This window comes from Lacerta agilis, chromosome 2 (assembly GCF_009819535.1).
Source record: "Lacerta agilis isolate rLacAgi1 chromosome 2, rLacAgi1.pri, whole genome shotgun sequence".
NCBI lineage: Eukaryota > Metazoa > Chordata > Lepidosauria > Squamata > Lacertidae > Lacerta > Lacerta agilis.
The window spans coordinates 10,258,179-10,283,645 of NC_046313.1; the positions used below are offsets into that span (position 1 = coordinate 10,258,179).

The 25,467-nt window shown below is 43.5% G+C and overlaps 1 protein-coding gene across 6 annotated transcripts in view; it reads left to right on the top strand.

The window, feature by feature from the left end:
• LOC117040643 (homeobox protein Hox-D3-like) overlaps positions 1 to 22,356 on the top strand; it is a 163,611-nt gene extending 141,255 nt beyond the window's left edge. For 3 of the 6 annotated variants that reach the window (XM_033138534.1, XM_033138532.1, XM_033138533.1), the window contains exons 2-4: positions 9,815 to 9,913; positions 12,887 to 13,002; positions 21,189 to 22,353. In XM_033138534.1, the coding sequence (XP_032994425.1) occupies positions 9,815 to 9,913; positions 12,887 to 13,002; positions 21,189 to 21,271 (298 nt within the window). In that variant the 3' untranslated portion in view covers positions 21,272 to 22,353. Of the gene's footprint in view, positions 1 to 9,814; positions 9,914 to 11,048; positions 11,483 to 12,886; positions 13,003 to 21,188 lie in introns of those variants that run through there. The other 3 variants (XR_004425884.1, XR_004425885.1, XR_004425886.1) reach the window with 3 other exon arrangements.
• The last annotated feature ends 3,111 nt before the right edge of the window (positions 22,357 to 25,467 follow it).

Here is a 25,467-nt window from a genome sequence, read left to right on the forward strand (position 1 = left end):
AAACATGAAGCTTGGGTGAGTGCCAGGAACCCCTGGAATCTCGCACTGCTCAAAGATTGGGGTGGCGTGCAAATAATATTTTATAAATTCAGATGCAAAGAGCATCATCCTCAAGTGCAACCCCTTTTCCCGGTAGCAAACTTGGAAGTGGAAGCCTGTTCCTTTTTGGTCTCCCCTACCATGCTTAGTAGGATGCGGGTGGTGCTGTGGGTTAAACCACAGAGCCTAGGGCTTGCCGATCAGAAGGTCGGCCGTTTGAATCCCCACGATGGGGTGAGCTCCCGTTGCTCGGTCGCAGCTCCTGCCCACCTAGCAGTTTGAAAGCACATCAAAGTGCAAGTAGATAAATAGGTACCGCTCCGGAGGGAAGGTAAACGGCGTTTCCGTGCGCTGCTCTGGTTCACCAGAAGTGGCTTAGTCATGCTGGCCACAAGACCCAGAAGCTGTACGCCGGCTCCCTTGGCCAGTAAAGCGAGATGAGCTCCGCAACCCCAGAGTCATCCGTGACGGGACCTAATGGTCTGGGGTCCCTTTACCTTTACCTTACCATGCTTAATGCAGGAAAATCCAGTCGTTTATATACAGTGGACCCCCGGGTTACGTTATCTTCGGGTAACGTAATCTTCGGGTTGCGAATGCGGCAGACCTGGAAGTCGGTTTGCCGCTTGTGCACGCCCAGCAGCGCTCTGTGGCGCCACGTGTGTGCGCAGCAACAGTCCTCTGGTTACAAAATCTTTGGGATACAGCCGGTCCTCCGGAACGGATCGCGTTCATAACCAGAGGTACTACTGCACTGTATATGAATATGAGCACCATTCACAATTGACAGTACTACATCAACATCACTTTGTGCTTTCTACACTTGAGATTATTATTTATTTTCTTACATTTATATTCTGCCTTCCATCTCTCACAAAGCCCAAGGTGGATTATAAAGTAAGGGAGGTATCCAACCATGTCTTTCTGTCAGTGCAAGGATTTGCACTTGTGCAACAGGATTCCCCGGACCACACCCTCCCTAAATCTGTTCCGGAGAGTTGGGGGACCCTTTAGAACAGATTCAGCTTTGAGTCATTCAGAGCCATGCGCCCAAGTCATGAGAAATCATCTGAACGCATGAAAGAATTGGCTCTTTGATACTAAGCTGTGTAGGGTACTGCCATGAAGGAATGTAGTGTAAGCGCTAGAGATGGTACCTTTATGCCCTTCTTTGCACTTCTTGCCATCTTGATGCCGCATCACACAGCGGTGCAGATGGATTCCTCCAAAAACCTGGTCCCAACTCCGTTGGTGCAGAAACCCCAACTGATGGGCTGTCCCACCAGATTCTGCTGTGAGACCATCAACACCGACTGCATCCCAGGGCGGTTAGTTTAGCGACAGACTGCTGAGGGTGTAAATAGAGTCATTTGGTAGATAATATCATCTGAGAGTAGTCAAATCATTACTATATAAATGCTCTGGAGTGACGATGAGGCGGTGGAAACGATACAGTCACCCAATAACAAGCATCACTTAGGATAATATGTGGCGCAATAGAGCACCTATTTAGCATGCCGTAAAACCTCTTGGCTTTGTGTATGGAGATGCAGTGTCTCAGTGCCAGGCCACAGGAGCTGAGCAAACAGCGATAACAGCAATGCTAAATAAATAAATAGGCAGCCAAGTGTTTTATAAATCCTGGTTATTTATTGGCACGCCAGCCTTGCTTACCCGTTAAAAGAGGCCCCGGCAAACGTCTGTGTAGCTCCGCTGCAATGTCCAAGGAGGAGGAGGAGCAGTCTCGCAATGCCGCCGCTGTTCTTTTGGTGAAGTTTAGCTCGACTAAACAGCGTGGATTTTTAATGTCGCATTCTAATTCTCCTATTACTGTCATAAAGCCATTTGTCAAATGCCCTGGGAGACTCCATGGACACCAGCCTTGCAATACTTTTTATTGCCGGACTAATCTTTACAGATCGAATTAAGACCGGGGAACTTTATCAGCGGATTGCACTGGGTGAAGGGTTACGTGTGTATTTCATTTGTTCTGCTATCAAAGGTGCCCAGGCCTTTGCTCCTGCCTACTGCCACCGAGGCCAGATATGCCCATTACTGTGTAATCAAATAGCCTTTAAGAGGTTCGCTCGGTGGGTTGATGCTTTGAATAAAGCAAGATGAATGTGGCATCCCTCTCCCCATCTGCAGAGCAGAGGCAATTTCTTTCCATCCCAATATTAATTCTCCTATTAAATTAAATAACACTAAGGGTTGCATAACATTCATTAAACATCACAGGCGCCCAGGCTCCCCACAGTGTCAATGCCATCCTCGTAACACTGCATTAATTAGCAACAGGCAGGCAAGTTGTTCGTCTGCCTTTTCCTTATTAATTACCGGGTGAAATAAACAGACTTGTTAATATTATAATCCTGTTATTCTAATAAAGAGGGACAGAAGGGCTCTGTCGGTGGAGGCCATGTTGGGGTGAGGGAGGGGAAATTGGAGCATGGGGGGGTAATTCATTCCATAGGGCTAGCCACATCACTGGGTGATCTGGGTAAAGCTTGCACAACTTAGGACCCAGCAAGTCAATGCAGCCCCATAAGCTGCAGCCTGCCAGATGTTTGGCAACCCCTCTTTTTTTTTTTGGTACAGTCCTGAGCAGCCAGCAACGCTTTACTGAGTCACGAGTTAGTCAATTTTCATGTCTGGTGAGCTGCGCCTACTTCAATGGATTTAAAAAGGGGGTTAGACAAATTCACGGGATGAAAAGGCACAATGTCTATATGCAGACTCCCTCTAGCTCAGTGTTGTCTATGCTGACTGGCAGTCATTCTCCAGGGTTTCCATCTAGGGACCTTTTCCTAGTCCTACCTAGAGTTGCTGGGGATTGAACCTGGATGCAAGTCAGATGTTCTGGCACTCTACCAGGGAGGCAAGGAATGGATTGACAACAGAAGCAGGGTTTCCCCCCACTGGAACTCAGTTCTGGCACCTCTCAGGTGGGCACCATTGCCATTATAAGAGAACAAGGGAGGCATTCATGGTGAGTTCCAGCACCTCCTTTCCTAGAAAAATAGCACTGCGTAGAGGTGGGAGAAGGAGTTGAGTGGGTTCAAAGCTGGAAATGGGATGTGTGTGAGAAGAGGCATCATCTATGGCAGGGATGTCCAACCAGTAGATCGTGATCTACCAGTAGATCCCTAGCTGATCCTGGTAGATCATGGGATCCTTATTGTATAGAAAAAGCTATGGGGGGAAAGCTAAAAAAACTCCTCCCCAAAAAGCTCAACAACTCTGGGCACTTCCCTCCTAAAAAAAAAGCTCAACAATTCCAGGCAATCAACCCACCCCACGCACACTCCTCCTCCCTCCAATGTCAATGGGTAGATCACTGCCAGTTTTTTTATATACTGGGAATAGATCACGGTCTCTTGGGAGTTGGATGTGCCTGATCTATGGTGATGTGGAGTCCAGGCTCAGGAACTGTAGAGAAACACAGAGGGAGAATGCTATCTGGTGACTCCAGCCTGAACGGGATGACTGGTGGGACTGTGTGCGAATGTATCCTGGGTGGGATCTGATCCGGATGCATGGGAGCTGGGAAGCGACCAGAGACTGAATTGTCCCAGCATTGTGCTGGAGGACCTTCTATTTTGATGTCTCACCCAGGGCTCCTAAAATGTCTGATGTATGTACGTTGTACACAGTGATGGAAAAACAGCTGGCTATGGCTTCCAAGAGGTGCTATATACTGAAACTGTTGTGCCGGGTTCTGAAAAGCAGCTGGGGACTGGGACCCCACACAGAGGTGATACCACCTGCCCACCCAGATCTCTAGACAGTCAAGTCCCTCACTGATGGGTTTCCCTCAGTGCAGCTTAGCTGCAATATGGGGGTGAGGAAGGCCCCAAACATACCTCTCCCGCTGCCTACCCACATTTGTGGTTGAGGGAGAAGCAGGACTGTGCTTACAGGTGGCAAAGGAAGGAACTGAGCCACATGGTGGGGGTTTCCTGCCTGCCTGCACACAGGCATTCGTTGAATTTTGCATTTCTCCGAATTTTGCAGTGAAGTTCTCCAGCCATGTGATATATACACAAATGCATATAACTGAGCCCAGTGTGCTTAAAATATACACATTAGTGAAAATAACATCGGAAAATATATTATATTGGAGGAAAATGCTTTGCAAAAAAAAAAGTGTGGATTGGACAAAATTGCATTTAAAATGTGTATAGTAGAAGAAATTCACACTAAAATGCGGATGAATCTTCATTAGGACTTTTGAAACACACACACACAAATATGTGGAAAAATGAGAACAGAGAAAACGAAATCGACAGGCTCACCCATCTCTAAATGGGAGGAAGGTGAGGAGGGGGGAAAGGAGAAAGTGGATGGCTGGTCCTTTTGTTTGAGGAGTAACAAATGGTGTTGTTTTTTTTTTAGCAGGGGAGGGCTCATGAATTGATAAAGGTACAAGAATTAATCACAAGATAGAATGTATTAAATTGGCTGCCATGGATTCACTTGATCTGAGGCTTGGCTTGCTTTGTGACCCTGAGCCATCTGCTTTGGGTAGATTTTGAGTCCTGTTTGTGCTGTTCACTTGCGCTGTTCAGTCTTGCGGCTGACTTCACCTGCTTATGCCAGGTACTCTTTCTTGCTTTGCATCTGGGCTAGTCTGGAATATGTTACAATTCTGTGCATACTTACTACGCAGCAAATCTTGTGGAAATCAGTTGCGCTTATTTCTGATTAAAGAACGTGGATTGAAATGGGCTGTAAAGCGACCCCTCATGGATAAATGCAAGGCAAAAAATGGAGGTGAATACGTACAAGTCCATAGGATATGCTTATGTATGCATCGTACTTCAGTTCTTTGGCTATGAGAGGCATGTCTTTTAACCCTATGAAAAAGGATGCAGGTGGCAGATTGCAGATGGTCTGAGGACTTAATCCACACACATTGTACAGGGCAACTTCCAGTGGGATCCGACCCCACTTCTAGAAAGTATCCATTTCCAAGGACAAGCCTTCCAGCACTGTGGACCCAATTCGGCAAGTTGCCTTTTTGTTGTTGCTGTTCAGTCGTTCAGTCGTGTCCGACTCTTCGTGACCCCATGGACCAGAGCACGCCAGGCACGCCTATCCTTCACTGCCTCTCGCAGTTTGGCCAAACTCATGCTAGTCGCTTCGAGAACACTGTCCAACCATCTCATCCTCTGTCGTCTCCTTCTCCTTGTGCCCTCCATCTTTCCCAACATCAGGGTCTTTTCCAGGGAGTCTTCCCTTCTCATGAGGTGGCCAAAGTACTGGAGCCTCAACTTCAGGATCTGTCCTTCTAGTGAACACTCAGGGCTGATTTCTTTAAGAATGGATAGGTTTGATCTTCTCGCAGTCCATGGGACTCTCAAGAGTCTCCTCCAGCACCATAATTCAAAAGCATCAATTCTTCGGCGATCAGCCTTCTTAATGGTCCAGCTCTCACTTCCGTACATTACTACTGGGAAAACCATAGCTTTAACTATGCCTTTTTAGTTTCCCATTTGCATTAAAATATTCACAGAAGATGAAAAAGGGAAAGTACTGTTGCTTAACGTAGCTCCGAATATTATTTACACGGGGCATCATAAATACCTTCCAAATTACCCTTATACCATCCTTGCAGAGAGAATAATAGGGTTAACTTTATTTTCTCTGCCTTCCAATTAAGGTTTCAATTTTTCTTCTAGAACATTTGTCAACTGTCTGTTTGCCCTAAACTTTAACAACATCGTTTAACTTGTCCATACCTGCCACATTTAGTAACCACTCTCTAATCAATGGAATGTTCTATTTTCTCCAGCTAGGGGCAATTAAGATTTTGGCAAAACACATCCTGATAGGAGAGGTAACTGTTGACAGTCTCTGGTGAATTCCATTATTTTTATTTATTTAGAAGATGTATGTATGTATGTATCATGTTTTAATTCTTTATAGCCCTGTTTACAATATTTAGAAAAGAATTACAATCTTACAACAATGAAATGCTTTAAATAATAAAGTAAAATAAATGCAACACATCTTAGGAGGAGTCCAACCGCTTTTTAACCCTTCTATGTTTTACTTTGGATTTTGTTTTAAATTTATTTATTGCAAGGCATCCAGAGAAATGTATGTTGCTGGGTGGGTTCAAATGGGAAAACAGGAAGCTTCCTTATACTGAATCAGACCCTTGGTTCAACTCACTCAAATATTGCCCAGTCAGGGGCTCGCCATGGTTTCAGGCAGGGAATATTCCCAGATCAAATAGGAGATGTTGGGGATTGGAGCTGCATGCAAAGCAGCTGCTCCACCACTGAATTATGGACCTTTTCCAATACAAATTTGGCAATGTCCTGTGATCACATACGCAGGGGCACAGTAGAGAAGGCTGCCCCTGAAACCTGCCAATATTAAACCCAGCCAGATGGGTGGGGTATAAATAATACAGTTATTATTATTATTATTATTATTATTATTATTAAAATTATAGGATTTTAATAATAGGGCGAGATCTGTTCAAGAAAATTGGAGATATGAAAGGAACATTTCATACAAAGATTACCACAAAAAAGCAAAGACATCACCTTGCCGACAAAGGTCCATATAGTTAAAGCTATGGTTTTCCCAGTAGTAATGTACGGAAGTGAGAGCTGGACCATCAAGAAGGCTGATCGCCGAAGAATTGATGCTTTTGAATTATGGTGCTGGAGGAGACTCTTGAGAGTCCCATGGACTGCAAGAAGATCAAACCTATCCATTCTCAAGGAAATTGGCCCTGAGTGCTCACTAGAAGGACAGATCCTGAAGTTGAGGCTCCAGTACTTTGGCCACCTCATGAGAAGAGAAGACTCCCTGGAAAAGACCCTGATGTTGGGAAAGATGGAGGGCACAATGAGAAGGGGGCGACAGAGGATGAGATGGTTGGACAGTGTTCTCGAAGCTACTAACATGAGTTTGGCCAAACTGCGAGAGGCAGTGAAGCATAGGCGTGCCTGGCGTGCTCTGGTCCATGGGGTCACGAAGAGTCGGACATGACTGAACGACTGAACAATAATAGGGCACAGCACTTATGCCTATCTGTTATTATTCAAAACAGCCAAAACAATTTAAAGCGATCAAATCTCTAGAAAACATCTAATAATCCCATTTTGAAGAAATTTTCTAGGCATTCACTAGGGAACTTTGGCATTAAGATGAGTTGTGGGGTCTTGCATGCGTAGATTGCTGAGTCATACTTTCCCAGAAATTGTTGACAATTGTTAACAATTCAGCTTATAATTGTTGACAATTGTTAACAATTCAGCTTATCCTGGTCAAAATTTATTGATTTCGACTGCGTCAGACCAACACAGCTACCTACCTGAGCTTATCCTGGTGATATTCCTTGGCGATGCTTAACGTAGCAGTGCTAGGTTTGCGACAACTATCTGCTTTTTGTATAACTGTCAAACGCCAACAACATTCACTGGCGAATCTCTGAGAAAACCAGCATTTATACAGAGAGGAAAAATAACATTGGCATTCCCAAAGTGTGTGCTGAGTCGACATTTGTCTCTTTTTGGACTTTCACAGCAACTTACTCCATTTGTCTTCAATCTGTCCCTTAATTATTCAAGGAAAATGTTAGGAAATATGGGAATAAATCTAAGATGCCGATCCCAACTGCCATCTCTCCCTCTGCCCGGTGTGCACCATTCATTTCCGCCAGCTTGGAGCCAGTGGTCAGCCGAATAAATTGTTTTGCTTAAGTGCGGACTGTCAGAGGCAGTGTTGAACTTGGACCCAGTTTACACGTTCAGCAGAATGCAGACTATACCTCTTTAGGTTTCGGGGGAAGTGGGCAACTTGCATGGAAGAATGTCGCCTTATGGGGAAATAAAACTCCCTCCGTGTTGAAAATGAGTATGGGTTTCCCCCCTTTCCCCCGACAAACGTCTCCTTGGGTGCTTTTTTCCCTGTATGAAGGAAGAGTTCTCCCACCGTGTGGGGAGCATTTAAACTTACAAAATTTTCACCTGCAGACTGAGGTGCTGCAGGCTGGAGAACACTTGATTCTATTGTATGTAGACACTGGGAGTGGAATTCAATGTCACACGAATGGTATGAGAGGCTTCTCATTCCATACCATACATTTAAAGCACATGGCTTCCCCCCAAAAAAAGAATCCTGGGAATTGTAGTTTGTTAAAGGGCGCTTGGAATTGTAGCTCTGTGAGGGGTAAACTGTAGTTCACAGGATTCCTTGGGGGAAGCCGTGTATGATTTGGAAGTGACCAAATCCGATAGTTATCTGTTTGCATCATTCATTCAGCTGACTTGGTTGAAGACGACAAATTTGAGGCCCCATTCGATTTGGGGGGGGGGCAGATATCTCTGTGTCGCTGCATCTTAAAGGCTTCGTGATGCGTTACTTTCTTGTGGTTTATTTTCCTTTCAATTTTCCAGGATTTAGCAGTCGATTCTTTTCCCGATGCTGCTGATGTAATGACACGCTTTCATCCAGAGGGTGGTGTCTAATAAAACATCTTGCCTTTCTCACTTTTTAGCTTGGCAAGCCAATCCTGTGTTTGGTAGCCCTCTGCTTGTGGAAACATGTGGATATATTCTCTCTCTCTCTCTCTCTCTCTCTCTCTCTCTCTCTCTCTCTCTCTCTCTCTCCATTGATATACTGTACCACACTTTTAGCATATGTGAAAGGGCACCTTTTCAGTTCTTTGGAATAGGGCCATCTGATGGTTTCATTTTTGTTCGAGGTTGCTGCGAAAGCTATAAATAAGTCGTGGTTCATTGATGTTGAAAAGCAATCCAATTAACAACCCAAATATAAGAAAATACCCTGGAATTTACACAAATTAGCACAGTGCTTTAATTCAACTGAGTCATTTCCCCCCTCAAAGGGTGGGGAATGTACGGCTTGCAAAAAAATGCAAGATCAAATGCTTGCCCTCCGTGTAATCTCAAGGGTGTAATTTCCCCTCCCCTCTTTCTGAATGCACCATAAATGGCTATTTTAATTATATGTTTCTTGGATATAATGTAATGCGCTGACTAGGCTAAAAATAATGACGTTCTACCCTACGATTCCGTATTTAGAGTGCCTGTCTGAGGTTCATTGGTTAGGGAACCCCATTTCCCATTTCTATATGGTATGATCTGTTGATTTTTTTTTTGCTGATTCACATCCCCTATAAGCAGAGATGAAGTAGGCTGTAAATTTTCCAGGCTAAGTTTTTGAAGATAGTTTTAAAAGGTTGAGAAAGACAGCTGAGAGAACTCCTAGCATATCAACAGCCACAGCTGCTGCTACTACTAGTATCATATAGCTGCTACAACCGCTTGAGATAAGTGTAGGCCTTGGATTTAATACTGCTGAAAGGCAGGATATGAACATTTGAAATAAAGCAAACCAATAAACATGAAATGAACCAACCACTGAAATAATGTTGATACCCTGGTGTAGTATGTATCTCACCACTCTTGGGTTGTACGTATCCAGCTAACTTCCATTCAGAATCGACCCATTGAAATGTATGAATCCAAGTCATGTCTATTAACTTTAATGAGTATACCCTGTGCAGAATCAGCATTGGATACCGGCCTCTGTTTTTCAGGAGTGTACTGTGTATATATCATCACAAGCGTTCACTGCTGGCACATTAAGAACAAATTAAGAAAAGGCAATAAATGTCAGGCCTCGGAGAAGCAAAGCATTTCCAAGTCTACAATAGCCACTGTACCCTCACTAGTTTTCACTATCAAACATGTGGTCCTCAGGTCTTTACTATCCCACTTTCTCACTATAGGATCTGTAGGGGATATGGAATCCAAAGAGTTAGGGGAAACATCACCAGATGCTGCCTGCTTGCGGGATCAAGCCACCCTTCTCTTCCTATTAGATCCAGGTATGTAGATGATCCTCATATTGTAAGATAGCAATGGTGGGAGCTTGTGGCCTTCTAGAGCTTCTGTACTCACAACTCTCTTCAGCCCCAGCCAGCATAACCAATGGTAAGGGATGATGGGAGTTGGAGTCCAAAAACAATTGGAAAACCACAAAGTATTCCCCATTCCTGCTATAAAAGGCCCTGGAAGTCAACTTGCTTCTCCCAGAACCGCTATCATCATCACGTCTTTGTAAGAAAAAGCCAATCAATACCATCTTTTTGAAATGGGAACAAATCAAACCTCTGTTGTGATTTATGGAAGGGTTTGGAAATGTTAGTGCTGCTGAGTGCTGAAATGGAACGTTTCATGGATCTTGAAAGTTCATGAATATCCTTCTGCTTAAAACAAAACAAAACAAAACACCCTGTTGACTTTGAGCTCAGAATTATTGTGATTGCTGCAACTTTGCTTTGGGCACAGAACCCCATGCTGGGGCTGATGGGAGTTGTAGTACAGAGCATGTGGAGGGCACCAGGTTGAGGGAAGGCTGACATGATGACCCCTTAAAGCACCTTGGAAAGATTGACAGTTTTGAAAGGGGAGTCACCCAAAACCTTACCCATCATTTTTTTTTTTATAAACATTTGACGCACATGATTCCCATGCAACAATTCAAATCATTTCCTCTGCATTTGCCTCAGTTCTGCTTGCTAGTGTATCCAAAATGCCCTGGTCAATCTCAAGTCTAGTCTAAATCCCCAGGGCTGGGGTGGAGAAAATGTGCCTCCCCCGGATGTTGCTTGAATGATGGGACTTGCCCATCATTCCTGGCCATTGGCTATGCTGCCTGGAGCTGATGGGAGTTTGAGTCCAACTGGAATCCCCACCCCTGCCCTAGGAAACAAAATGGTAAATAAAGCTAGATAAAAGGCTCTCTGAACTTGAGTTATTCAGGTGGTTGGATGAGGTAGGTCCATGGTAGATTAAGAACAGATGGCTCCATTAAAAAGGCAAATATTAGCATAATTTTTATACGTATAAGTTGTGTGGTTTCCAAAGTTTGTTTGCACACGTGTTGTGTCAGGCAAGCCATCCTGAACCCTGAAGTTCCTCTGAACTTTCTTATCTGTTTGCTCTTTCCTTATGCATAAGGAACTAGCATTGAGAGGAGACATATGCATCAGAGACTGTGCTTGCTATCACTTCATCTCTTGCAAACAAGTCACTCAGCAGGCTGTCATCAGCCCTTCTTTCTTTCCGCTGAGGGTGTGCAGGGTGAGGAGAGAAGGAACCAGCCAGCATTCCTGAGGGGGCTCTTCAAGGAAGGTGCCTTCGGTGGCGATGACGCAAGTTGCAACCTCAAGCTGTCCAGGAAAGCCAAGGGAGGTGTGATGGTGACGGGCAAGGACTTCCAAAGAGTGACACGTTTGGGCCCAAACAAGTCAAATTGCTGGAAGCGCGGCAGATGGAAAGGACTCCACACATCCAATGCTTGCATTTTGTCCCCAGGCCAGCTGTTTAGGATGGCAAAGGCTGTTTACAAGTGACAAGGATGCAATTTATTACTCTTCCCCTGCTGTCCTTTTTTTGTGGTAAGGATCCATTTCCCAGATTAACAAATATAAAGAGGGTTTGCAATTAATCTGTACTGCTCATACATCCATCTCCATTGCCCTCCTGAACAGGTAGATGGTGAGCAAAGAGGGGAGAGAATGTCCCACAATGGCTATTCCCACAGGGACAGCAATGCCTCATATGAACCCCTTTTTAGAGGTTCCTCATGCCAGGTCTATCTAGCCTAGCATTGACTAGTGCTCTCCAGGGTCTCAAGCAAAGGTCTTTCCCATCACATGATCCTTTTTATTACTAGAAATGCCAGGGTTTGAACCCAATGCTCTCTGCATACAGAGCATGGGCTGAAGCTCTTGCTGGGGGTTATGGAGCTTGCAAGAGCATCTCCGACTTCCCATCCATAGAGGAGAAGTGAGAGTCACTATCACACATAGCTAGAGAATATTTTTTGTAGAGAGCTTAAGTTTGAGGGCTCTGGATTGCGACGGGTTTTCTCCATTGTGTACTTCCATCACTGTCTGAGACTGGAACATTTTAGGAGAAAGTGGCTCCCTAGCATAACTTATCACGTCTTTCTTTTCATGAAGATTGGGCTTATGAATGTGAAATCATGAATGCTTCATCTACCCAGAGGTGTAGCAAGCCCAGGTGGTACCCGGTGCGGATTTTTTTTTGTCACCCCCCCCCATCGACAGCTCGGGGTGGGCTTGGGAGTCATGGGCGGGCCCCAAATGTCTGCCCCCTCCTACGCCTCTGCACCCCACCCCCACGACTCCCAAGTACCCCGAGCCATCAAGTACACTGAGCCAGGGAGGGAGGGAGGCTGGGAGGCCCCCTCGGCTCGCTGCAAGCGATGGAGGGATTCCACCGCTGTCCATGCAGCGCCCCAGCGGCGCCAGTGGAAAACCGCTATATACAGCGCATGTGCGGCGGCGCTACACACAGCGCGTGTGTGTGACACTGCGCATGCGCTGTATGTAGCGGTTTGCCACCGGTGCCGTCTGAGAGCCGTACGGATGTCGGACGGTGGTGAGATCCCTTGCTCGCGGCTGCAGCCGCGAACTGAGGTTCCTCCACATGCGGCTGTGGCAGCACGATGGCTGCTCACGCCACCGCACCTGGGCCGGGGAGGCAGGGCAAGCACCATGCAGGGTGCCTTCTTGTCACCCTCCCAGACATGGAACCCGGGGCAAACCCACCTCCCGCCCCCACCTTGGGACGCCACTGCATCTACCTAAGCCAGTCTTCCACAATCTGGTGCTACTGTTTCCATTATCCCTGACCATTGGCCATGTTGGTTGGGTCTGATGGGGGGGGGTCATAGTCCAAAGGAGGCATCAGGTTGGTGACGGTTGGTCTATGTAGTAGTATATGCATTTTCCTGCATTCCCCATAATATACTCTCATCCTCCCCACAGCAATATCAGGAAAGATGCCCAGAAGCAGGAAGTACATATCAGGTTTCCTGTCATCTCACTGAATGGGGTGGAAAGATCTATTACTAATGAATCTGTGCATCACTGCAATGTGGAAGGTGAGTGGGATGCAAATACCTCTCAGCCGCACTGTTTTGACTGGGAAGCTCACTTTTTATTTTACTGCGCCATCACTCTAGATACTGTTCCTGAGTGTTTTTTCAGCAGCAGCCAGCCACATCCTTACCAGTACTTTAAGAAACAGTGTTTAAAAAAAGCAGCGTGTTGGCAGCACTGTGTTTTCTGGTGTAAATTACTGACTGAGTTAATACTCTGTTTGCTGGAAGGGAGAGCTTAGCAAATAGTCAGATTCTGGTATTGTCTGCAGATCTTGGTGTGCAAGGAATTCAAGAAGATACTGGCTGGGTGATAACTATTAGTGAGCTGAGAAAAGAACAGAACAGAGCAAGAACAGGAAACAATATGTTTGGGGACACTAGCATCTCTTAAGGGGGCAAGAACAAGGGAACAGTGTAGGAATTCATCTTCAGAAAAGAAAATGTTGGGGATTTGGGTTTTTTTTTGTATTTAAAGAAAAGCATCCAAACAGGGGCATCAGTTAACATATGGCAGCTAGACTGGTGACTGGGAGCGGCCGCCGAGACCACATAACACCGGTCCTGAGAGATCTACATTGGCTCCCAGTACGTTTCCGAGCACAATTCAAAGTGTTGGTGCTGATCTTTAAAGCCCTAAACAGCCTCGGTCCTGTATAACTGAAGGAGCGTCTCCACCCCCATCGTTCAGCCCGGACACTGAGATCCAGCGCCGAGGGCCTTCTGACAGTTCCCTCACTGCGAGAATTGAGGTTACAGGGAACCAGGCAGAGGGCCTTCTTGGTAGTGGCGCCCGTCCTGTGGAACGCCCTCCCATCAGTGATCAGAGAGATAAACAACTACCTGACATTTAGAAAATACCTGAAGGCAGCCCTGTTTAGGGAAGTTTTTAATCTGTGACTTTGTATTGTATTTTAATATTGGTTGGAAGCCGCCCAGAGTGGCCGGGGAGACCCAGCCAGATGGGCGGGGTACAAATAATAAATTATTATTATTATTATTATTATTATTATTATTATTATTATTATTATTATTATTACCAGGGGTTAAAGAAAAAATGGTTGTGGCTCTTAACTATGTTCTTTGATGGTCTTGTGTCCCACATTATCCAACTACTCTTCCTTTCATGGCACAACAATGAGAAATATGCTGTATGAGGATGCAGATGGAGGGAGTGGGTGGGCTACCTGTTTGTCCAGGTGTGGAATTTCTCTGTAGCCGCTGCACGTGGTTCCTGTGCTACACTTTAACCACCCTTCTGGGAGCATAGGAACCTGCCTTATACTGAGTCAGACCCGTGAGCCATACTCTTATAAATGCAGGTGGCGACCATTTTAGGCGTGTCCAGTTGATGTGGACCCAGAAGAGGGCAGAAGAGGGGTGGAATGGAGGTGGGTGGAATGGACGGCGGGGGGCACTGATGCATGCTCTGCCAACACGTGGCGGGGGATGGGAATGGAGCCCCCACATGAAATGGCCATCACCTGTAAATACAAATCAGTGAAAAAAAATCAGGTGCTGGAACAGATCAGCCATAGGCCTGATCTAGTAGGGTCTTCTTATATTCCCAGCCCTACCTGCAGGTACCAGAGATTGAACCTGAGACCTTCTGCATGCAAAACATACTCTACCACTGAGGTACCACCCTATCTCTGCGTGTGTGTGTGTGCGCACACACACACACACACACACACAAATGCAGTGTTCTGGCACGAAATCTTACAAGTGCAAAACATATTTGCCTCCACTGCTGAAGAGTCTAATCAGGATGAGTGCCAAGAGAAGCTGTTCCCCCCCTCCATCTTCAGAAGTGGGGGGCGATGATGATGATGATCTGCAGCTGGAGAAGTCTGGCTCAGACTTAAACTCCCCTTCCCCTCGAGTCCCCCCTTCAGGGCAAACAAGAGAGAAATTCCTTCAGCAGACCTATCATGGAAGTTTCCTTTCTCCCTTTAATTCATCACAGGAGGCAAGCCAGTTCCTCTCCCTTGCCATAAATCTCGTGGAGACGTTCGCTCTGTTAACAGCGCAGCCCTTGGCTCCTCGCTCAGCTCTCCCTCCCTCTCCCTCTTGATAGTCCCTTCCAGAGAAGGCAGAGACAGGCTGGGAAACCTTCATACACGTCACCAGAGGTGCAGCTCCCCAGATCTGGCAGCCTGACCTCACTCCACAAAGCAGACAAATGGTTAAACAAAAGAAGGATGCTAAACACAAAAATTATATTTTTGCTACTGTATCGAAAGCATGGCGGATTTGATCACTGTCCTAGAAGGATTCTCCAAAAAAGACCAGGACTACTGACCATTTTCTAGAAGAGGCCAGGGAGGGCGGGATACAAATTATTATTATTATTATTATTATTATTATTATTATTATCATCATCATCATCATCATCATCATCTAGAAACATGTCAAAAGTCTAGGCCAGGGCCAGGGTAAAAGAGTGTTGGGAAATGATCCATAATGAATTTTAAATTGTAAAACAGAAAGTTTAATGGGGGGAATCTAAGCCAGGGCCCATGGGCTGTATGTAGCCTGTGGCCCCCCACATCTAGCCTGCACCCCTCATTCCCTTCTCACCTCTCTGTATTCTAGGTAGTCTAGCCAACAGGCAACTTGAGATGTGCCATTAAGAGTGGCAAAGTCGGAGGCAGCCAGATCATATCTTTAGTTCACAATTCACTGGGGAGTTCTATTTTTTTTTAATTAAAATTTTGTTCCACAGTTTGTCTAAGGAGTTCAATATTCAATAGTAAATTACTCAGTTGGAAAATAAAAAAAAGGAAAAATGAAAGATTAATAAACAAAATTAAAGCAGAGGGAAAGATTACAAATAACATCAATGAGATCATGAAAGTTTTTGAAAATTATTATAAAACCTTATATCAAAATGAAGAAGCACCGAAGAAAGATATAGAGGAATACATTAATAAACACAAACTCCCAAGATTATCCCAAGAAAAAATTGATATGCTAAATAAAGAAATCACTATACTAGAAATAAAGGAAACAATCAAAGGCATGAAAAAAGGAAAAACACCGGGTCCAGATGGATTACCAATAGAATATTATAAACACCTGGAGGAGGTAACATTACCACCACTGAAGGACTTAATGAATAATATTATGAGGAATGGGACAATACCAAAGTCATGGGAAGAGGCAGTGATATCATTAATCCCAAAACAGGAAACAGATTTAGAATCACCGCATAATTATAGACCAATATCACTTCTAAATTGCGATTACAAAATTTTCACCAAAATATTAGCAAATAGACTAAAAAATATATTGGCAGATATAATACACAAAGACCAAGTAGGTTTTGTGAAAGGCAGACAGGCCAAAGAAAATATCAGAAACATCATAAACATAATGGAATGCCTAGAAAATAATAGAGGCAAAAAAGCGGCAATAATATCCCTTGACGCGGAAAAGGCTTTTGACAGGGTTTCCTGGCAATTTATGAAAGAAATACTAAAGGAAATAAATATTGGAGAAAAATTTGAAAGGGCAATAGGAGCTATATATGGGAATCAAAAGGCGAGATTATTGATCAATAATAATTTAACAGAAAGTATAAATATTACAAGAGGAACGCGACAAGGTTGTCCCCTATCACCATCCCTTTTTATAATGGTTTTGGAAATGCTATTAAAAACGATAAGAGAGGATGAGAAAATAAGGGGGGTGGTGATAGGGAAAACGAAACATAAAATCAAAGCCTTCGCGGATGATATACTTATAACATCAGAAGACCCCATAGATAGCATCCCGAATGCTTTACAAGTTATAAAAGAATACGGCAACCTAGCGGGCTTAAAAATAAATTATGAAAAAACAAAGATGATGGTAAAAAATTTGGAAAATAAAGAAAAAGAAAAACTACAGGAACTCACAGGATTAAAAATATCAAAAAAAATAAAGTATCTAGGCATTTCAATAACAACAAATAGTTTAGACCTGTTAAAAGAAAACTACGGAGAAATATGGAGACAAATTAAAGGGAAATTGGAAATATGGTCCAAATTAAAAATATCACTACTTGGGAAAATCTCACTGGTGAAAATGGGAGTACTATCTAAAATGAATTATCTGTTTCTGAACTTACCATTAATAGGGGGGACAGACTACTTTAAAGAATGGAAAAAAGACATCGCAAAGTTTATCTGGAATGGGAAAAAACCCCGAATAAAACACAAAAATTTAATAGACAGTAGAGAAAGAGGGGGTTTCGGATTACCAGACTTAAGATTGTACCACGATGCAGCAGCACTATATTGGATTAAGGACTGGATAGAACTGAAAGATAACGATTTGTTAGATTTGGAGGGAGAAGGACTGGGGTTTGGCTGGCACTGGTACTTAATGAAAGAGAAAATAAACAAACAAAATATCTTTATGAATAACATAATTAGGAGATCGCTATTTGGAATTTGGTCAAAATACAAAAGATACTTTGAGACAAAGGTTCCTTGGTGGTTATCCCCCCTAGAGATGGTGGCAATGAAGAGAAGGAATATGGACTCCAATTGGCCTACCTACAGAGATTTATTAGAAGAAAAAGAAGGAGAATTAAAACTAAAGGCATATGATGATTTGAAAGACTACTTAACTAGTTGGCTCCAATATTTCCAGATAAACCAAAAATTTCAACAAGATAAAAAAATTGGATTTGTAAAAGGGAAATCAAAATTAGAGGAAATTCTATTGGATTCGCAAAAAAATTATACAAAAAATTTATACAAAATTTTATTGCAATGGGAGACAGAGGAGGAACAAATCAAAGAAGCCATGATAAGATGGGGCCGAGACTTAGGCCGGCCAATAATGCTGGAAAAATGGGAAAGATTATGGAGGAGGGATAACCACCTAACCCCAAATTATGACATTAAGGAAAATTTATTGAAGATGCAATATAGATGGTATCTCACGCCGGTCAAACTGGCAAAAATTTATAAGAACGAAAACAACAAATGCTGGCGGTGTAAAAAAGAAATAGGTACATTCATGCACATGTGGTGGTCTTGTAAAGAAATTAAAGTGTTTTGGGAAATGATATATAAGGAGATAAAGAAAATGGTTAAATATTCTTTTAAAAAAAGTGTGGAGCTATTTCTTTTAGGAATGATGGAAAATGAAATACAGGCTAAAGATAGACATCTATTACTATATGCCACGGTCTCGGCGAGATTGTTGGTAGCGCAAAATTGGAAGACACAAAGAGTACCGGAAAAAGAGGAATGGCAATTAAAACTATTGACTTACTACAATTGGGCAGTAAAATATGAAGAATTACAAGGGAAAGGCAAATTGGAGATAGAAAAGAATTGGGAAACACTTAAAAATTATTTTAAATTATATGTTAAGAGAGCCAACCTCTTGGCAGAATGGTAAAGATCCAAATGAACAAGTTGTAAAAGAAAATTGGATAGATAAAAGGACGTGTGGATAGATTAACAGATATTAAGGACAACATGTAAGGTAAACTGTGAAGCAGAGGGGAGGGGAGGGAAGGAGAGGAAGAATGGAGGGAGGGGGGAGGGACCGAACTGGGAATAAGTTGTAATAAGATATAATGATTTGGTAATTTATGTGATGCACATTTTTTTTTGTTATGATAAATCTTTGTTTGTTTGTGGTTTGTGTACAATTTGAAAGAAATAAAGTTTTTTTTAAAGAAAAAAAAAAAAGGAGTTCAATATGGAATAAAAGGTCTTCCTCTTTATCTTCCTTACAACAACTCTGTGAAGCATGCTAGGTTGAGAGGTGGTGGCAAGCCCAGTATCACTCGGTGTGCTTTGTGGCTGTGCGATTGAAGCAAGCAAATGAACCTGGGTCTCATCAGGGGACAAACTACATGTCATATTAGCATTCTGTGATAGGAAAATCCAAAATAATTTTCTTCTTCAAAAGCAACTGAGAGGGTGTGTGTATGTGTGTATGTGTGTATGTGTGTGTGGCTGATTTGGATTTGGGCTACAGCATGGAGGAGAGGGGTTCACCCTTGGACGCATGACAACACCCCAGTTTAACACACATCCAAATCTGCTATTGGCCACAGAGATGAAAGCATATGGACATAGTATGCTTAATAGAAACTTGGTAGAAGGCAACTTGGGTCAGGACCATGGCACGAGGAGGAAGCCTTATAACTTCTGTCCCTTTGAAGCATGGTCCCAATCCAAGCTATGCAGTGTCCCTATTTTCCAGGGACAGTTCCAGATTTACAGAAGCTGTCTCGGTTTCTGATTTGATCCTGGAATGTCCCGCTTTTCCTTAGGACGCCCCTAATTTCACTGGAGAAATGTTGGAGCGTATGTATGCCTCCATGCCCAGTTTTTTAAGGAAGAAAAATACAACTTGCTGTTTGGCTGAAATACTCCAACCACTACACCAGATGGCATCTCTTTGGGTGTAATGTTCGTGGCACAGCTCTCACCGTTGTCGGTGGGACAACTGCAGGACTCTTTCTTAGTAGACTGTATGGGAGGGAATATCATTAGGATTTCTCCCTATGGTCATCACCACCATGTTTTGGTTTGGCCATTAGAATTGACCTATGGCAGGCATCCCCAAACTCGGCCCTCCAGCTGTTTTGGGACTACAATTCACACCATCCCTGACCACTGGTCCTTTTAGCTAGGGATGATGGGAGTTGTAGTCCCAAAACAGCTGGTGGGCTGAGTTTGGGGGTGCCTGACCTGTGGTCTCAGTAAGACAGATTGGGAGTTGCTGTCTTCTGTATCTCGACAATGGGGAAAGGGAAGCAATGGAAGTGGCATATTTAAATAGGGCAAAATAAAACATTTCCCCCACCCAAAGGCATACTTAACTGTGGAAATTACAAGTTCAAGAAAGGCCCAAGGCTGCAAAACAGGGTGAGATATTCTGAGCCCATTAGAACTGACCTTTGAAAATGGCTCAGCACACATTTATGTTTGGAAACATTTGAGTACATGGATGTTAGGTAATGTGAGGAGATCGATGAAAAGAAGGCAGCCCCTGCCAACAGGCTTACAGTCTAAAAGTCATCAGAACAAAGGGAAGCGGGGACAAGGAAGGAAGAGGAAAACAAGCAAACTCAGTTCTTAAAGATGTCATGACCAGCCAGAATGAAAACAGTGCAGAGAGAGCAAGAGCCCAGTGGAGGTGGCCTCTCAGCAGAACCAATGGAACAATCCCATTTCTCCTCTCTCCTCTTTCTTCCTCCCAATAAAAAAAAGGGAGGGTGCATCATCGCAAAAGGACAAAATAGGATAGGGACTTACAAAAATTTGCACGGGCTATTTTGTAAGTTCACAATACAGTGGTTAGAGTCCTGGACTAATACATGGGAGACCAGTGTTCAAATCCCCAATCGGCCATGAAAAACTCACTGGGTGACCTTGGGCCAGTCATAGTCTCACATCCTAAGCTACCTCACAGGCTTGTTGTAAGCAGGGGCGGAGCAAGGGGGCTGGCCGCCCCAGGTACCGCCCTGGGGGAGTGACACACGGGGTGGCGCCCTGCCCCCGCGATCGGCACCGCCGGCGCGTGTGGGGCGCGGCAACTTTTAAGGCTGCAGCGCGTGAATAGCAGCACAGCGTCTGTGGGATGCTGCGCGCGCGCGCTAGGGAGCGGCGCCTCGCCCCTGGGGGGTGCCCCTCCGTTTGCCACCCCGGGCAGCAAAGCAGCTCCCTACGCCCCCTGGTTGTAAGGTTAAAAAGGGAGGGAATAGAACCACTGAGTTTCTTGGAAGAAAGGTGGGACATAAATGTAATGAATAAAATAAATAAAATAAAACTATGGCGTGTCTGTCAGACCAATACATACATACCTGAGGACTGTATTTCCCTTAGTGAACTGTGGGGATGTGAGTGATTTTTATTTTTTGTGCAAATCCTATATATTGTTACATAATAATAATAATAATAGTAAAGTATTAGCACGAAACCTGCCTTATTCCTTTTCAGGAGGATATTCATTGGTTTAGGGATTTGTTTTCAACATTGAAATAAATAGGGTGGCCCTTGTGGGCAGTGAAATGCTATCAAATCCCATGACTTACATTATTACGCTTCCTGGACTTAGGATAGAAATGAAGGGAAATGTTGAATACGTATCAGACTGAACCAACAACTGGTATCTGAATGTGGATGACATCGACAATACCTGTAATCTCTGCCCTTATTCATGCTCTTTTGCAGACACAGCAGGTCTGAGGCAAGAGGGAAGCAAGCAAGAAGATTTAAGATTTCCACATTTAAACGTTCAGTGCCGTTGCCTTTAAATGAGACTTAGAGGTTCCTGCCAAATAAATCGGATCAGCAGCACTTCCTATTTTGTGGTATGCTATTGCTGTTAGGTGATGGACAGTTATTGAAAGAATTCAGGGCTAGGATTTTCTCTCTCTCTCTCTCTCTCTTTTTAATGCTTCTAATGTGAACCGCTCTCAAGGTAACCATTACTATCTCTTAAAAACACTTTATTATGAAGGCAAATGTATGTTTTAGCAATGCTCAGATGGCTACTTAATGTCATGTTTATCCCAGGCCAGACACTCTCCGAAACAAATGAGAGTTTAAGATCTAGCCTTCCTTTTTGTTTAATGGAGCTAAAGTTGTTTAAATCATCCACTTCCATATAAACGTTTCACTTAAAACAAGCCGACCTATTCCTCTCCATTAAAAGTTCATTCATCAAAAACCAGGGAAAGGTTTCAGCAAGTTTCAAAGAGGGATTGGACATCTCCGTGGAGCAGCAGGAATAGCTAATAGTTTCACATAACTGGAGCGGGGGACAGAATGTGAAACTTCCTGCCTCAGGGCTATACCTGATCTCTAGTCTTTCATTATGGGCTAGTGATCTCATCAAAGTTTGCTTACTCCTTCCCCCTGGCCCCCCCAAAAGCTTCAGATGTACTGCCACACATGTGCCGGGGACAGGATATGAGTCTTTAGGCGCCATATGTGCAAAACTCTGTGTGGCACTGCATTTGCCAAGCATGATCTCTGACAAGGCCCAGCAGCACAGGATTCTTGGGAGCTAATGAGATGCACAAATGCAGGAAGCTCAGAAGATCACATTTCTCGTACCCACACCGTATCATTAATGCCCGAGATGGGGGAGTTGCAGACCATAGGGAAATACGTGTGTGTCCAGTGTGGCAACATGTGAGGTGTTAATGCTGTACGTGGATATATGCAGAAAGGATGGCTGACAGCCAATCTGCCCATGCAGATAAAGAATTTGATACAACAATGTGACTAGGTCACATCCATATTGTACGTTTAAAGTACATGACTCCCCCCTGCTAAGAATTCTGGGAATTGTAGTCTCTTATAGATGCTGGGAATCAAAGGGCTACAGTTTCCAGACTTCTTTGGGGAAAGTCATGTGTAATAATAATAATAATAATAATAATAATAATAATAATAAAGTTTTCCATCCCAGCAGTAAAGGCATCACAGATACTGTTTCTTTTATGCAGTTAAAATGTTTGCATCCTGCTTTGTAGATTAGTGGTTCTCAAGGCATCACAGATACTGTTTCTTTTATGCAGTTAAAATGTTTGCATCCTGCTTTGTAGATTAGTGGTTCTCAAGGCATCACAGATACTGTTCCTTTTATGCAGTTAAAAATGTTTGCATCCTGCTTTGTAGATTAGTGGTTCTCAAGGCAGTTTACAAGGCTTACTCACTTAAGCATATCTGGATTGTTGCCTGCAAAGTCAAAAGAGCAATATAAAATTAATGCATACGCACCATCTCTTACATCCTGAACACATCTTGTCTCCTCCTCAGAGGCGTAGGAAGGTCAGGTGGTACCCGGTGCGGAAAAATTATTGTCACCCCCCATTGACCCCCCCGCAAAAATAGTTTTACATTATTCCATATTTTCTTACAAAGGAATAATAACAAGTAATAATAATAATAAACTTTTATTTATATCCCGCCCTCCCCGGCCGAAGTCGGGCTCAGGGTGGCTGACATCAGATACACAACATTGGTATAAAATCAAACAATAATTAAATTACCTCCTAAAAACATCTCAAAGTCAAATCAAAGTCAAATTAGATGGCTTTCCACAGGGTTAGGATTGGGAACAGTAAGTGCTCCACTGAACTGAAATTTCAGCCTTCACGACATAGGAAAACAGCCAAGTAAACAGCTATTTTGGTGGAGGAGGGTCAAGATATTAACTGATATGCATGAAATTTCATATATAGCTATATAATCCCTAGTATAGTAAGATAAGACCTTTGGAGCAGGCATTTTTTTAAAAAAGTTTTTTATGAGCCGCCCTAGTAGGGCAGTAATTGTTCCTTGATAATTTGTCACCCCCTCCATTATGGAACTTGGGGCAGCTCGCCCCCTTTGCCCTCCTTGCTACGCCCCTGCTCCTCCTTCTGAGGTGACCCTGAGACTTTTCACTTTTCACCATGCCTTATGCAAGGAACTATAGCAGCAGATGTAAGGTCCAGATTCATGTAAAATCCCAGGTGCAGTAGCTAGCACTGCTAGTTAAAAGACTCGGGAAGCTCAGCCTGGATAATTCAGTTGGATAATTCAAGATGCTGATAATACCAAGGTTGCAAGTTTGATCCTCAAATGGGACAGCTGCATATTCCTGCATTGCAGGGGGTTGGAGTACATGATCCTCAAGGTCCCTTCCAATTCTGTGATCCTAAGACCTCTTCCTCAGAGTCTGAAGAGAACCACTGCCAGTCAGGGTAGATGGTTCTGGGCTAGAGGAACAAAAATCTGTACTGGCATAAGTTGGCTTCCTAGGTACCAATGGTAGAGCAGCCAGGGCCAGGTGAAAATACTTTGGGGGCCAAAAGTGGTCCATGGGCCACTTGTTGGCCATGATCCCAGACAACACATGCACTTAGAGATATAGAAACATGTGTTCCTACCTTAACACACACAAGAGCATCCCAATTGTCTGCTTGGCATCTGTGGGTAACTCACACCTTTTCAATCTCATATTCTTCATTTGTGTGTGTTTTCCTTTTGAGATGTAAACGGCTGCACTTGGTTTCTGTGGAGTCTTCTTTCTATGAAATGATTCCAGCCACGTGTAGATCTGTATTCAGAGCAGGCAAAGATGTGCACTTATCCCGGTTCCGAGGCTGGCGGTTTGTAAATAGAGAAGTGCATGGCCTCTCTGGAAGTTCCCCTCCTTAGCCCAGGCTGGTTAATTTATTTGTATAAATTCTACGATTGCATTTTATGTTCATTTAATGGCTATTAAGAAGAGGAAAGATGCATTTTTACGTTCTTATGACTGGTTTTGTATCATTTGTCTGGGCTTCTCTGTAGCAAATTAATTTCATTGCGATCGTTTCTTCCCAGATGTGTTTTCGCTGTTACTCTAAATAAAAACTAAGCAAGTACTGAAGTAAACAGGCCTGGTCTCTTCATACGATGACTCTGTTATTCTCTTACTTCTCCCACAGCCAAGGAAAATATCCTTGTCCTTCTTTTAAACTCTGAAGGGAAGAAACTAAATGCCCATGGTCTATAAAAACAAATCACACACACACACACACACACACACACACACACACAGAAAGAGAAGAGGATACCACTTTGTCAGTTCCGCAAATGTTTTCCAATATCCTTCATTAAATCTGTAAAATTAAAACACATGGAACAAAATGTACATTGCAGGCTGGCTAATAAGAGAAGGAAAAAGTTGTTAATCAAACATGTGGCCTTATAAAATAAAAGGAATAATTGGAAAAGATATCTAATTTGTCTATCGAATGCCTCCAACGCTCTCTTTATCACTTAGATGGACAGAATATAATTGGTACGGTGAAAGCCATCAATCTTCGCAACTGGGCTTCCTGAGCAGGCTACAACTATTACTGTCATATTATGACACCATAATATCAAGATCAATGTTGTTTTAAATGCACTCCAGTTATGGGCAATTGGTGACAATAAAAACAGTGACAAATTGATGAAACAAGCATCAAATGATCGGGTGTCTAAAATAAACCATAAATAATCTTTAGGGTCTTTTTTTCATTTTTAAAGAAAGAAAAGAAAATAGCCACCGAATTCACAGTCGCCGCTTGTTTGTGGATGTGGATAGATTTGACTTCCACGACGGATCAATCTACTCTAAATGTATTTTTTGGTCCTGCGTTATCCGGCAAGATGCCATTCCATTGAAGGGAGAAACTTTCTGATTTGATTTAAGGGTCATTCCACACCACGTTCATAATGTCACTGTTAGTATCACTGCGGCCATAAGGAAGGATTAGATCATTTAAAACCAAAAGCAGGCAAGCTATTGTGTGGGTGAGCTGTCTCCGCAACTGGGTGGTAAACATGAATGGTTTAAAAAGAAAAATGGGTACGTACACATTGTGCATTTAAAGCACTCCCCCTTCAAGAAACTTGGGAACTGCAGTTTACCCCTATGGAACTACCGGCACTTTCCAGCACCCTTAACAAACAGGGTACTTGGGGA